The sequence below is a fragment of the Neopelma chrysocephalum genome, unplaced genomic scaffold, assembly GCF_003984885.1.
Source record: "Neopelma chrysocephalum unplaced genomic scaffold, ASM398488v2 Primary Assembly neopelma1_120, whole genome shotgun sequence".
In the NCBI taxonomy this organism is placed as follows: Eukaryota; Metazoa; Chordata; class Aves; order Passeriformes; family Pipridae; genus Neopelma; species Neopelma chrysocephalum.
The window spans coordinates 218,112-233,368 of record NW_020897782.1 but is presented as its reverse complement, the minus strand read 5'-3'; the positions used below and the strand labels follow the sequence as shown (position 1 = coordinate 233,368).

Here is a 15,257-nt window from a genome sequence, read left to right as displayed (position 1 = left end):
ATTTGGGGAAAGTCCTGTGGGAAGGAGTGGGGCAGTGGGATTTGGGGCACTGGCAAGTGCTCCTCTGCCAGGTCCTGTATGCTGCATATGTGCCACATCCAGCTCTTCTCAGACCCACAGAGCCCAGGCAGTAAGTGCCAGGGGAGAATTACGTTGGATATTGGGAGAATTGCTTCACCCAAAAGGTTGTCCAGCCCTGGCACAGCTGCCCAGGGCAGTGGTGGAGTCCCCATCCCTTGAGGGATTTAACAGACACGTGGATGTGGCACTTGGGGATGTGGGTTAGTGGTGACCTTGGCAGTGCTGGGGAATGGTTGGATTTGATGACCTTAGAGAGCTTTTCCAACCCAAACCATTCCATGACTCAGGAGCCTGCTGGCCCCAGTGTGTTCATACTGAGTCCCATGTGTCAGCACTGACCTTGCTGCCTTGCTGCAGTTGCTTGGATTTCTCTTTCCAGTGGGATGCTGGACTCCAGAGTTGTGCTCTGGGTCCACAGAAAGAAGATGAGTAATGGATGAGTAAAAGCAAATGAGAAGATCTAAGTGACTGCTTAATGCAGCTTCTCTCCATCCTTCCTCTGTCACGTTGCCACAGAAGGGACATGAGAAACTCTCTTAAAAATTAGTTGTACTTAACACATCAGGATGGGCACCAGGCACCAGAACTACTTTAGGAAACTCCTTGTTTGGAAAAGTTCTGTCTGATGTTCAGAGGAGGGCACAAAACAGCTTCCTGGCTGTTTCCAGCATCGGGATAACTTTTTAATGACTGCTATGGGAAGGAGACCTTTCAAAGGAGACTTTTGAAAGCACCGTATCTAAAAATAAATAGATCAATCATCCACTTTACTAATCATCTGAAAGTGCATCCAAAATAAATGCTCTTTACTTGATGGAAAATGTGGCCTTGTGCAGGAGGAACCAGCAGCTGCCCACAGGGAGGGGCAGGAGCCTGGAGCCAAAGTGCTCTGCAGAGCTTGTGGGGGCAACCTGTGCCTTTTGTTTCCATTCCTGTGCAATCTGATCCACTCTTCTTGCTTTGGGGAGCTCAGAGGAGTGTCCCTAACTCTAGGGGTGTGTTGGAAGGAGAGCATGGCCAGCAGGCAGGAGGGAGCAGCTCTGTTACTGTGCTGTACCAGGCTGCAGGGGTACAACAAACAGTGTCTGATAACAACCTGCTTCGGGTACTTATCCCTGGAAGTGCTCAGGGCCAGGCTGGACAGGGCTTGGAGCAACCTGGGCTAGGGAGTGGCATCCCTACCCGTGGCAGGGGGTTGGAACAAGATGATCTTTAAGGTCTTTTCCAGCCCAAACCACTCCATGACTCTGTTCCACACTGTTGGAGCCCAGGCTGAGGGTCACTCTGTGCTTGCTGTTTGTGAGTTGCCAGTGAATTCACCTCTCCAGTGGTTCCTTTGAAGTGACACCAGGAATTCATTTGACTAATCAGCTCCATCAGCCCTGACCTGGGCAGTGCTGGGGGAGCAGTTTGCTCTGCTCCCTGATGTGCCTCAGGGCTCTGCCATGTGCCCCCCTTGCTGTTGTGTTTTCAGCCCTAAGCTGGTGCTGTGGGTGGGGGACACTTGGAGCTGTTGTGTTCCTGCTCTTGTTCCTGTTCTGCTGAATGACCCGGGGCAGGTCAGGTTATTGAAGTTGGTGGGAGATTTTCAGTGTGTGCAGACAGGTTTTGAGTGAGGCCCATTATTACCCTGTTCCTTTTAGAGCAGAAGTGCCTGAAATGGAGCACTGGATCAGGAGCTTTGCTGTGATTTGCTAGCATGAAAACAGCCTTAATTTTATTAAATCAGCTGACTTGAAAATGAGCCTTATTCCCCTGGTAGGCTCATCAGAATGGACACATCTGGACACTTCCACTCCTGCAGTCAGGAGGGAAAAACAGTGGTTGGCTCATTTGAAGAATGATAGTGAGGCCTGGTCTCTGCAGAGCAGAGTCTCTGAGCAGAAGATACCAAGCCAGGACCTGTCAAAACCTTTTCACGTTGGGTGATTTCAGCTTAATAAACTCTGCCTTCGCTTCTGTGGTGATTTCAGTGATGCCTTTTTATCTCTCAGCACCAAATGTCCTGTTCTGCAGTGACCTACATAGTGGGATGAGGTGGGTGACCAGGAGAGGCAGGTCAGGGAGTGGGTCTGCCAGAAGTGCAGAGGAAAAGCAGGACAGCTCACCATTGTTTGCCTTGTCCCACTGAGGTTCAGCACCACCCTGGGGGTGTAACTCTTTCCTGTTGCCCTCTTAGGTCTTTCCAAGTGCTTCATCTTGGTTGGAAATGGCCTGGGAACAGGGAGCCAGGCAGGGGAGGTGACATGCACAGCTTGCTGCTCCTTGCATTCCAGTTTTCCTGCTTTAAATCCAACCATGATACCTCACTGACAGACAGACTGAAAAACCACACAATCAGAAGTGATGCTGTTGTTTATCGCTACAAAGCCATATTTGAAGTATTTATGGGTTTTGGAGTGTAACACAAGACTGAGGCAATGGAAAAATAAGATCAGTGTGAGGAAACCCCTTTCAGTTTCCAAGGGGTTTGTAGCTGGGCTGTCTTGGCTCACACCTAAACCAAACATGCCTGGTTTTCTCCTCCAGATTTTAATGACAAATGGTGCTCCTGTGGTCTTTTGTTTTCTTTCTTTTTTTCCTTCCCCTTAAGAGAAAGTTTTTTTCACAAGATTTCTGCACAAGTCTTCCCCCCCTTAGGGATTTGGTCCCAATCACACTTTACCTGCTGAAGGCAGTGCTGCCCTTCACCTAATCCCCATTCCCTGTGTCCCCATGACAAGACTCCTGTGCACTGTGGTCTGATTCCTTGTTTTACCTCTGCTCTGGATCTCTGCCCCTTTGCCTGTGAGCAAGTTTGAGCCCAGCCAGCCTTTAACAGGTGCTGATGGAGGCTTTGCCTCCAGAGCTGCACCACAGCAAGGGGAGAAAGTCTCTGCCTGTGGAACTGTGGTAATCCTGAAAGACTGCAAAGCAGCAAATCCCCCTCGCCACGGTTCTCCCGTGTGTCTGTTTGTCCCCTCCAGCCTGTCCCCAGCCCATGACTCCAAGGTCGGGTCCTCCAGCACGGCCCTGCTTTCCCCTGGAGGCTGCGGCTCCCCAACAAGGCTGCTCTGCTCTGCTCTCTCCCAGGTGCAGGCGCAGCTGAGGCAGCAGCAGCAGGCTCAGGGCAGCCCGTCTCCCCCTGCCCAGGGGCAGAAGCTGGGCTCCCTGACCCCGCCGTCGTCGCCCAAGGCTCAGCGTGCGGGGCATCGCCGCATCCTCAGCGACGTCACCCACAGCGCCGTGTTCGGGGTCCCGGCCAGCAAATCCACCCAGCTCCTGCAGGCAGCAGCCGCCGAGGCCAGCCTCAACAAGTCCAAGTAGGTGCTGGGGATGTGGCCTCAGAGGGCAGGGAGGGGGCTGGGGAGCCTCTGAGGCCTCTGAGATGGAGGCGGGCGCGAACCTCTGAGGGCTGAACGAGTCTTTGCCTTCCCAAGAAACCAGCTCAGGGCTTGGCAGAACATTGCTGAAAAACTTGCCCAGAAGTCCTTCTGGGTGGTTCCACACCCTCCTAAAGCCCAGGGCCCTGCCGTGGATCACAAAAGCCAGTGTCATTTCAGCTGGTCACCAGTAGCCCTGGTGCACTCCTCGCGCTTCCTGCTTGGCATCAGTGCTTCCTGAGGGTTGGACTTGATGATCCTGGAGGTCTTTTCCAACCTTAATGATTCTGTAATTCCCCAGGAGTACTTGCCAGCTCACTTTTGTAGTATCTGCAGGCAAGAAACCTTCCCCTGGGCACTGCAGGTGATTGTTTCTAAGGGGATGCTTGTTTTAACCCCTGAGACCAGGATGCTCATCCAGCTGAGGAGCAGCTCAGGCTGAACTGTTCCTGGATTTCTGGGCATGCAAGTGCAGCAACTGGTGCTGAGTGTTTCAGTTAGGAAGTAATTACAATGCAGTAGCTCGGAGCAGCTGGTAGTGCTGGCCAGAGGATTTCAGATGGGTTATTAATGACTTGTTTGGTTGGGGTGATCACATCCAGATCTGCTTCCACCACACCCTCGGGCTCCCCAAGGACCTCTCAGCAGAATGTCTACAACCCGCCCGACGTGTCCACATGGAACCCGTTTGATGATGATAACTTCTCCAAGCTCACAGCTGAGGAGCTGCTGAACAAGGACTTTGCAAAGCTGGGTGATGGTAGGTCTGTGGGGATGGTTTAACACCTGCCTGCTCTGGGAAGGGAACATGGCATGGAATGGTGATGCTTTGGTCCGGTGTTCCTTAGGTGCTCCTTGTTACTGCGATCCTCTGAGCTAAATCCTTCCCACTTCCCTTCTGTTTGCTCAGCAGTTCAGTGGTACCTCAAAGGCAGAGGTACCAGCTGCTTTTACAGTGGCCCTGCTCAGTTGTCTGTAGAAGCTGCAGCTTAAACTCTGCTTCATCTGCAAGTTGGGATTTGCAGGAAGGGGCTTAAGTCACACACTGAAATAGTGTCCTAACCAATATAGATAAGCAGCCTGCTTTCAGAATGGAAGTTTTTCCCCTAACTCAGTGTCTGGCATTTCAGGGAAAGCTCCAGAAAAGGTGGGCAGTTCCACAGAGAACCTGATTCCAGGTTTCCAGCCGGCTTCGTCTGCAGCCCAGGCAGACGCGTTCGGCGGCTCCTCCTTCGCCGCCGGGTCAGGTGAGTGTGTGAATGAACTGCAGGGCAGTGCCCTGGGCAGCACTGCAGGAAAACAGCACCTCTTGGTCACGATCTCTTTGAAAGGGAAGCAAAACTGCTATCAACTGAGCTGGGCCTGGCACCAAGAACTGGCCCTGCAGTAGAAAGGGAGGGTAGGAAGGGTGCGTGTCCTTGTCACAGTTGGGTGGCAGAGACAGGAGGCACTGTCTGTAGGCAGAGGTGAGGCAAGAAACTAAGTGAGCCCCTTAAGTTCACAAGAAAGCTCCTTGTGTGTTGGAGTTCCATGGAGCTCATAATTAGAGGTAAAACATGTTTTGTGCACTGAGGGAATTGGCCTCAGAGATGTTGGTCGGACACGCTGGAGCTGTCGGGCTGTTGGAAGGAGGAGAGGAGCAGGGATGGGAATGTCTCTGCTGGCAGGAATGAGTGAGCAGGGAAGGTCCTCAGAGGACAGCACAGTCTCATAATTGACATGTGAAATGATGAAGGCAGTGAGTTCTGTGCTGGCTGTGCTGTGTGGGTCCAGAGGCCCCGAGTCCTTGGCTGGTCTGAGGGTTTGCTCTGCAGAGGCCTCTGGATGTGGGACCTTGTCTGGGGTCTCCTTTGGTCCTTGGGCCCCAAGGTTTTGCCCTGAGCAGCCCAAAAACCTCAGTGAGTGCTGCTGCTTGTTTGTAGTTCTTCAGCATCAGCTGTCACTGAGTGCAGCCCAGACCTGCCAAGCACAGTGTTGGAAAGCTGCTTCAGGAGCTCCAAATGCCAGTGATCCTCTCCCTGCCTGGGGCAGCCCTTGTTACTGGTGACAAATGCAGCTGTTTGATGCCTCCCCATGAGAGCAAAACAGCCCTTGGTGAGAGGAGTCTGGGAAGAGACTGAAGAATCCTTTGTGGGGCAAGAAGTGACAGATCCATTTACACTTATTTCTGTTCATAAAAGGAGCTTTAGAGGAGCTTATAACTGAGCTTGGTAGTTGGCTCTTACTTGAGAGTTAAGGAGTGAAGTCCATGGAACAGGAGTGCTCTGGGGAGTTGCTTTCTGCGTTTGTCCAGCTGTGAGCAATTTATGGTGTTCCATCAGCCTTTGTGGGGGGGTGTTGAGCAGCAGCAGCCCCAGACTCAGCTGTAATGTACCTTCTGAAAGCCTGAGGAGCCTCTGCATGTTCTGGGCTTTCTGGTCACTGTTCTGTGTTCAGTTCTTTCAGTGGCCACTTTAAGATGTGCCCTCGACTCTCCTGTCCTGGGCTTTGCACAGGAGGGTGTCTGGGAAACCTCAGTGCTGGGCTGGACCCTTCCAGCCCTCCTCTTTCTTTCCTCAAAGACAGGAGTCTCTCCAGGCCTGTCTAGTACAAGATGCTGCATCTTTTATTCCAGACACAGAGGCCTGATGTGGGCTGTGTACCCTCTGCTGAGGCTTTTCACCTTTTGTGCTGCTGTGAAGGGAGATAACAGGCCTTCCCTGCCAGGGAGTGTTTTGAGATCTGTCAGTTAAAGTGTGTTGGAGACTACATGGTAATAGCTGTTTGGTTTTGTTGTTTGGTTTTTTAGTCTTTTCACTGGCAACACGAACTGCATTTGAGTGTGTGTGTGTTGTTCTCTCAGGCTGTTGTTGGGCTCTGACACTGAGCTGTGTCTGTGCTGAGACTGCTCGATGCTTTCTGCTTTCCTCTTCTCTGTTTCACTCTGCCTTTTCTCTTCCTTTTCTCTCCCAGCTGAAAAAACGAAAGACATTCTGAGTTTGGACTCTAGCCCTCCTCTTCTGACTGTGCCTGATCCTTTCATTCCTCTCCCATTATCCGACACGCCAGGTAACAGAGCAGAGTTTGTGGAGGGGGGCAGAGTCTTGGGCTTGGTTTTGTCCTCCTAATGTTCTGGTTCTGTTTCCAGGCACTCTGAAATCCTGGGCTCAGCCAGTGGTGCTGGGCACTGACAGGCTCAGCTGAGCTGGGGGCAGTGCTGATGTGTGTGCTTGGTTTTCCTGGCAGGCCCCAGGGTTGTCTCCTTGTTCCTGATGCCAGCAGTGGTGGTGTCTTTAAAGGTTCAGTATTCAAAGGCTGGAGCACCTCTCCTAGGAGGAAAAACTGAGAGCTGGGGGAAGAGAAGGCTCTGGGGAGACCTAAAGGGGCTCCAAGAGAGCTGGGAAGGGAGCTGGGACAAGGGCCTGGAGGGACAGGACAAGGGGGAATGGCTTCCCACTGCCAGAGGGCAGGGATAGATGGGATATTGGGAAGGAATTCCTCTCTGTGAGGGTGGGGAGGCCCTGGCACAGGTTGCCCAGAGAAGCTGTGGCTGCCCCATCCCTGGAAGTGTCCAAGGCCAGGTTGGACGGGGCTTGGAGCAACCTGGGCCAGTGGAAGGTGTCCCTGCCCATGGCAGGGGGTAGCACTGGATGGGCTTTACAATCTCTTCCAACCCAAACCATTCCATGAATCTATGAAAAATAACCATCAGGTAATTAATCACCTCCTCTGACCTAAGCTCTTTTCAAATTGGTCTCCAGCTTTGAAATTGTAGGTTTTATTGTTGTTAATCCTTCTTTCCTGGAAGAGTCCGTGTTTCTTTGGCTTCCACGGTCTGCTGCCAATTCGTGCATCATGTGAAGCACAAGTTACATGTGACCTTTTCTGATTTGGCAAAGTTTTCTGGTGCAGTTGGTGCTATTTCCATTTCCTTTGCAGTGCTGCTTCTGTCTTTCCTCTGTGCACATTTCTGCCTGCAGCAGCCAACACTTTTTAGCACAAGATTATGTAAGTGCTTAGGAGCTTATTTGCAAATCGGTGGGATTTGGAAAATGGGAATGTTTTTATCTTGGAGTCTCTCTAAGCCCTCCAGTGACTGTGTGTGACAGGTCCCTTGTCACTGAGCCCCAGACAAGTGCTCGTGGCAGCTTCCATCCTTAGCCCAGGCTGTGGATCACTGGGGCTGTGGCAGTAGAGGACCCAAACCTCAAAATGTGCTTGTGAAGGTGGCATCTCTCCATGGAGAGCTGAGCAATTCAGGGGAAAAATAAATCCCTTGTTGTCCATAAGTCTGAGGAACTCGTTTCCTTCTGGTGGATGCTCAAAGAGCACGAGGAGTGTGGTTTGGTCCAAAAGGGATTTTACATAAATGCTGCAGTGTGAGGGTAGAAAGAACTTGGAGGCTTTGTCCCCTGTGTGGGCAGTGACCTGCCCAGCTGTGACTTGAAAAGAGCCCCCAGGAGGCACCTGACTGCACGTTTTCCTTCCCCCCTCAAATGCTATTGGAAGTGTTGTTTTTCCTGGTTGAAGTCTGTCACCTAGACCGTGTAATTCCCTGCCAGCATCATTCCCAGCTCTCACAGTTGCACCCCAGGAGGTTTTCCTTGCTGCCTGTTGCATTTCCATAGAGCACAGCCCCAGGGAGCAGCAGGTGAGCTCCAGCTGGGGGAGCTCTGGAATTCTCTGTGGCAGAGGAACCCTGTGCAGGAGTTGCCTGCCAGCCCTGCCCTCGGGGGCAGCTCATCAGAGCAGCAGTTGGTGCAGTTCCTGTGGTGCCAGGCTGCCCCCAGGGCTGGCCCTGCCTGGTTGTGCTTGTGCTCTCTTGCTGCTCTCCCCGTGTCTGGTCCCGTTGAGCTCAGTGGATCCCCTTTTCTGGGGCCAAGGGGACGCAGGAGATGTGGCTGTGTTGGCTTCCTGCAGGTTCCTGCCAAGGCATCTCTCGTTTATTTTTCACCTTTTAACATAAAACTTGAGGCCAGGAGCTCATAAGTGTTTTCAAGGGCCAGATCTGTGGACTTACCCTTAGCTTTCAAAACCAAGAGGGTTTTGCCTGCACTTGTAAATTCAACAGAAAAGATAAAAATCCTGGGATTGGGCTCAGGTTTTGAGTCTGTGTCTATCACGTAGGACAGAGTTGTCTTTGTTCCTCTGTGTTACCTGTGCAGAACCATCCCCCAGCACAGAGAGGGATGTGCTGACTGCAGGTGAACAGTGGTTTTAGTGGTGCCCTGTGAGTCAGCAGAGCTGGGAGTGACTCCAGTCTCCCAGTACAACATCTCCAGTTGCACCTCATTGAGCTGCCTCAGTTCTTTGCAGGAGCAGCTGAATTTCTTGGAATGCTTACTGAATATTTCCTTTCATTTGGAGCATTTTTATTCCCGAGAAAACCTTGATAATAGTGAATGTCCTTACTTTGAAAACATTTTACTTTAGTCTTTATAGGCTGGGAGGATGCACAGCCCTTGCAGAAGTTCAAGTGTGAGCCTTCACCCTGTGCTGGCAAGGGCAGTGTTATTGAGGAGGGCTTTCAGTACCCAGGTGAGGTTTTATTGGGTGTTTTCCCTGTTTGTCCCACAGAGCCAGTTCTGGGAGTTCTCTGCCCTCCAGACCTGCAGCAGCTGAAGGACTGGCTGAGGCTCAGCTGCTTTTTCTCCCTAAGGCACAGCCCTGCTCCCTGTGGCACCTGGAGGTGTGGGTGGCATCACTGGGGCGTTGGCCAGAGCCCTCCTGGGCCTCTCCCCCTTCCCTCTGCGTGCTCAGAAGGACAGATGTCATCAGGGGGCAGTGGGATGGTTTTCAGTGTGTTCCTCCTCCTCCAGTGTGGACTGGCTGCAACTCTTAATGGAATTGTAACTAGTGAGAGGAGCTGGCAAGGGGGATGTGAAAATATGGCAAAACATCTGGTAAAATAAGGAGGAATTAAATATTCATGCTGAAAACATTTTTCCTTGTGTATGTGCAGGAAAATGAGCCAAGTTGTTCTTAATGAGCTTATTGCAGGAGTCAGCACTGACTAATCCTAATGGAGTGTTGATCAGTGGTGACTCTGCGTGGGGCCACTGAGTGTCTGTGCCCAGGAATTGAGCTCCTGGGAGCTCAGGGGGCTGCTCTTTGCACGAGGTGTTCTGGAGGAATCAAATTGAGTTATGCACCTGAAATTAAACTCAGTTCAGGACAAGTCTCTGTCCTTGAGGTTTCACTCCCTGAGTGGTCCCAAGTCTGGGGTTTCTAAACCTGCTTTGCAGAGCTTTGACTGAGAGGTTTGACCCAGAGCCCCTGGTGCTGCTGCTCTGGCCCATGTCCCGTATTTCCCTCTGCAGTTGGAGTGTTAAATGCTGTCCTGACGTGGTTACCCACGTCAGCCATCCATTAGATGAGGTTTCACACACATCCTTTTGACTTCAGGAGCATCTGCTCACATCAAGATTTTGATAAGTGCTGGCTGGGCCCAGGGAAATGTCCTCTGAGATACTGCCAGAAATGTCCCTTTCAGTTGTTTGGGGTTGGTTGGTTTGGGGTGGAAGGGGCGTCTCCTCCTTGTCTTATTTCCAGATAAATTCCGTGTCAGTACTGAGTTCAATGCCACTGTGGCACCATGAGTCAATCCTTTTTACCCTTTTTTAACAGAGCTTTGATCATTCTTTGTGAATTCACACAACCCTTTCCTCCCTGCAGTAATTCAGCATCAGCTGCAGCTGAGAGACAGACATCTGTGGTGGAGGGACTGACTTGTGTGAGGAGCAGCAGCACCAACCAGCCTCTGCCACATTGTCTTGCCCTTAAAAAATCCAAGCTGAGAGGAATTCCACGCCCAGCACAGCTCAGTAACCATGCAGGGATAGCTGGGGGAGGATGCCCAGGCCAGGGAAGGAGTCTGTGCCAGCTGGGCATACACTGAACTCTTGGTTTTCATGGAAAGGCAAACACTGTTGCTTAGTGTCACGCTGGGGTTCTCCAAAGCCTTTAAACAGCACTTTAGGGATGATGTTTGCCTTCCTATTCCTTACAAATGCTCTTGGACTGGTGTGTTTCCACCTTACCCTGAGGATGCTCACCAGTGCAACTTCCAAACAAAACATGCCCACACCCCTGGCCTGATCTAGAGCTTTGGTCAGCAGTGTGGGGCCCTGGTAACCATTCCTGCTCAAAATGGAATTGGCTTCAAAAAACAGAGTTTTAAGCAAAGAAATGACTCTTCTCACTGTGTTGAATCTGTGGCCTTCAGGAGCTCCAGGAGCTGGGCCCCAGCTTTGTCCCAGGGCAGCACAGGGAGCTGGGGGTGAGGGTCAGGCTTTTGCAATGGTTGAAGAGCTGGAAGTGGGACAGAATCGTGAGGTGTTGAGAGGAGGGTGCTGGGAGTGGCAGTTTGTGGCACCTGGAAGCACAAGCTGGGACTGAAAGCACCGACAGCCTTGTCAAAACACACGAGTTGAGCTGCTGTGACAGGGCCACTGTCACTAATGCAGGAGGGTCTTTTATTTTGTGGCACAAAATACTTGATGAGATGTTTTTAATCAGCATAACTCTGCCCCAGGCCCATAAATTCTGATAACTGGGTGCCCATCTATGTCAGGGTGTTCACAGCAACTGTAACAGAAAAACTGTATTTCCAATGAGAATTTATTTGTCCCAAGATGACACGTTGAGATAAAGTAATTACAGACATGCACAGCCACATATGGGTGTGTACTAATGATCTGAGTTTGCATCTTGAGTTGGGAAGATGCAAAAGGGCAGCTACTCATCTGGGAACTTGATGGATTAATTGCTGCATTAACTGAGAGGACAATATGGTGTTGTGGTGATTTGGGGCCAACAGACCTTGGGAATCACAACTAAATGGGTGTAAACAGCATCTAGTGTTGTTCTGCCAGGGCTTTGAGCTTCATCTGAGGGGGTATAATTTATTATTTTACAAATATTTGAGATCCTGAGTGTGAAACTAAAATTACTTGATTTTGATTTCTTAAGGAGCCACTGTTAAATGTTGTCCAGTTATCCTCCATGGTGTTTACAAAGTCCTGTGTATTTGGAGCATTCCAGTTGCCTTTATTCAGCTTCTCTTCCTGTTTGTGCTCTGCAAGAAACAATCCCATTTCACAGCAAGCCCATTAGGAAAATTAAACTCCAGTGCCTTCCTTGGTCAGCCCAAGTCCCCTGTTGCTGAATAACATTCAGGGCCTCCTCTAATCTGCAGCAGTGGCTCAGTCAGGAGGCAGAAATGTCCCCAGTGCCTGATCCCTGCCCAGGGGGTGAGTGCCCTCCCAGCACAGCTCACCCAGCAGCACTTTTACAACCTTGTCTTTCTTTCCCAGTTGCCACCCGAAGAAAAGGACTCTGCTGTGTCCTCTCTTGAGTTGTCTTTCCCTTTGCTCTCCCTCCAGTCCTGCAGTGAGTAACAGCCTTGCTGTGTGTGGTGCTGCTGCCCCTCCTTGCCTTGGAGTTGGTGCATCTTGTTCAGTGTGTTCTCAGCTCGGGGCACATTTTTGCCTCCATTCCCTTTTTAACTTGCAAGTTTCTCAGGAATCTTTTTTCTCTCTAATGGCCTGCTCTGACTAAAAGCCCATTTGCCTCCCTCTTCTCTTCATTTATATTTTTTTCTAACTCTAGTCCTTCTTAAAGTGCTTTTTGCATTTTCTTTGTTGCTTCAGGGGTGTGTGGCCCCCAATAACTGCAGCATGTCAGTGGAGAGTCTGGAGTGGTGCTGTTGCAGATGCAAAGTCTGTGCAAACTGACTGATGGTGACCCTCAGTCAGACCTGTGCATGTGGTAGAACAGGGATCTGAAGACACAGGGCAGCATTTTCTCAGTGGATAGTCCAGAGCTGTGCTTCTCAACCACTGCATGGTGTTTGAACTTGTTTGCTTGTTCCAGGATATGAATCCATAGTTAATTCAGTGGCTTCATTTCTTTCTTATGTTGGTACAAATCAAAGGAAAGGCTCTTGCTTTCATTCCTGGAGGAAATGATTTAATTTTCCAGTCTCTGAAGCCACCAGCATGAGGCATTTGGGGGTCCTCCACACCCCCTTAGCTGTAGGATCTTGCTTTGTTTTGTCTGCAGAGAATTTTCCTTTCTCTGACACGAAACAATCTGGAACTTCTTACTGTGAGGAGCATGGAACTTGGGAAGAATGTGAAATATTCATCCAAAGGCTGCAGTGTGTGGCTGGGCTTTACCTCTGGAGAGGGTTGATGGGGTACTTTCTAATCCCCCTGTGTGCTTCTGAGCTCAGACACCTTCCCAAGGCTTGCTGGTGCCCTGCAGGCTCAGCCCTGCTCCTCACTGGGGCTGCACGGCCCTGACAGGGCTGGAAATGGGCACAGCAGAAAATCCAACAGCAAAGGAAACACCCCTGGCCAGCTTCTCCTGAACCTGGGACAGGCTTGCTTCCTGTGACCTGGGAAGCACCTGGCAGGTTTTTGGGAGGCTGACTGAGGATGTCTCCAAGAGGCAGCTCCATGTGGGAGCACAGTTGTAGGTTAAAGCACACCTTTCCCAGCTGGAGTCTGATGAAAGCCCATCCTGGGAGCTCTCCAGGAGCTGTGTGAGATCAAACACCTTTGTGTGGGGTTACATTGTCTTAACCTTGTTTATCCTCGGGCTCGTTCGTGTGTCTGCATGGGAATGATCTGCATTTGTCTCTTGGATTTGAGGCAGAGGCACCTGTGATACTCCAACCCCCCAAGTTTCCCTGCATGGTGATGGATACAGATGGTGGTGTCCTGTCACCCTCCACTCTGAGCTTCATCCATGCACAGAACTGGTTGTGATGAGCCCTGAAACTGCAGCATCGAGGGAGTTACTCTTATTTCTTGTTCCACTGCTGTTGGCTGCATCTTTGCCATCGTGACCTCTCCTAAAACCAGCCTGGGGTTGTGCCCACACACCCGAGGAGTCACCAGGAACTGGGGCTGTAGTGGCAGAACATCTCTCTTGGTTTCTTTCTCCCCAGTGGCAGTGCTGGTTTCCCCCCCAGGAGTGGTGGTTCCCCCAGCAGAAGGTGTGTGAGGATGGCAGGAGGGAGGGGATGTTCCAGAGCAGTCCCTGCCCAGGCTGTCACCCACATCTCTCTGCCAAGGGCAGGAATGTGCCCCGTGCTGGGGCTCTGCCCGTGGAGTCTGTTCTGCAGCTGGTCTGCAGTGACTGGCACTGTTGTCTTTGCACAGGTCACAGGAACGAGAGTAATTATCCCAGTTTTCTCTCTTTACTCACTCTGGTCCCTGCTGGCTTCTCCCCATCTCAGCCAGGACTCCATGTGCAGGTGAAGCAGCTTTTCCCTTGGAAACTAAAGGGAATTCCCTGGGTGGCAGGACCCAAACTGCAGTTCATTGTCACAAGGGATTGGTTTTCCTTCCAGGTCTGGCTGTGGTTAAACTGCAGCTGCCCGTGTTTGTGCCCAGGGAAGGAGCAGGAGATCCCTCCCTGAGCTGCTGCTCCCATGCTGGAGCTGTGGGGAAGCAGAGCTGGAGCTGGGCTTGTTTGGCACTGCAGAGGCACGAGGTGTTCCTGGATTGGGCATCTGCTGTGGGTTCAGAAGAGCTTGCTTTAGCATGGGGGTTCTTTATAAGCATGTTGTGCTGAGGAGAGCAGCCCTCACTCCTGTGGAGAAGGAATTCCTGCTGATTGACACAGATGGATTTCACTGGGAATTCTCTAACCTTTCCTTTGCTCCTTGTTGAAGGTGAAGTTCACACCACTTAACGAAACTGTTCCTTTACTTCATCTCTTACTCCTACAGGTACAAGATGCAGCACACCCCAGAAACCAGGGAATGAACTGCTGGGCCTCAAGATAGGCTGAGGCACTTGGTTTTTGTTACTTTACTCCTTTCCCATCTCTCCTGACACCTTCTTGTTTTTGTTGGACTTCTCAGCCTCACTCAGAAGGGATTAAAGTTCCTTTTAATTGTGCACTGAGGGCTGCAGTGGCCCTGAAGCAGCACCAGCAGCACCAGCAGTGCAGGAAGCACTGCTCAGCACCAGCAGTGCAGGAAGCAGGGAAGGAGATCTCGTGAGACAAGTAACAAAATCAGACAAAGAACCACTGACAGCCTAAAGCTTTGCTTAAAACCAGCTGGGCCCGGGGGCCAGGAGGGAAGGTGAACCTGTAGGGAGAAGAGCATGTTTGTTCTCATGATTTCTGTGTGGTTCAGAAGTGTGGCTGAGCTCAGCAGGCAGCTCCAGTGCTGCCCAGGGGCAGTGCCACGGTGCCACAGGGACAGTCTGTGCTGTGAGACAGGGGACACTGCTGGCAGGGGAGGGGGGACACTGCCAGGAGCAGGACACTTGGAAATGGGATGAGGAAGGAATGAGTGCTGGCTGTGTGGGTTTGAAGATGCAGGTTGGTGCAGTGCCCTGGGAGGAGCTGGGCACTGACAGCCTTGGGCAGAGTCTGCTCTGAGCTGGGCTGTTCCCGTCCCTTGTCCCCAGGGCTCCCTCCCGGGTTGTTTTCCCACCACACCTCGACCATTCCACCCTTCTTGGCCCCCCTTGGAGCATTAACACCTCCCTGTTGCCAAGACCCTGTTCCCCAGCCTCTCCCCTCATCCCAGGGAAAAGCCCCTGTTGGTGCCACAGAAGCCAGGGATGGTTCCTCTGCACTGGGAGGGACTTTGGCAAATGCACCTTGTGAAATGGAGTGTTCCTCACAGAGCTGGGAGGGGTTCAGACACATTAAGGCTGCTGTTCCCATCAGGCTTTTCCTTTCAGCTGACCTTTTTCAGGCCTTTAATGATCCAACAACTGCCTCTTGGGCTGATTTTTAGGTTTCCCTCCCCTCCTGGTTGCTTTAGTGTGTTGGCTTGTGAAGGTTTTCATGGGGAGTAGAAATTGT

The 15,257-nt window shown here is 51.4% G+C and overlaps 1 protein-coding gene across 8 annotated transcripts in view; it reads left to right on the top strand.

Moving 5' to 3' along the window:
- Positions 1 to 15,257, top strand: part of AAK1 (AP2 associated kinase 1) — a 74,609-nt gene that overhangs the window by 41,660 nt on the left and 17,692 nt on the right. For 6 of the 8 annotated variants that reach the window (XM_027697611.1, XM_027697610.1, XM_027697608.1 and 3 more), the window contains exons 14-17: positions 3,154 to 3,383; positions 4,046 to 4,203; positions 4,574 to 4,690; positions 6,396 to 6,491. In XM_027697611.1, the coding sequence (XP_027553412.1) occupies positions 3,154 to 3,383; positions 4,046 to 4,203; positions 4,574 to 4,690; positions 6,396 to 6,491 (601 nt within the window). The remainder of the gene's footprint in view (positions 1 to 3,153; positions 3,384 to 4,045; positions 4,204 to 4,573; positions 4,691 to 6,395; positions 6,492 to 15,257) is intronic. The other 2 variants (XM_027697612.1, XM_027697609.1) reach the window with 1 other exon arrangement.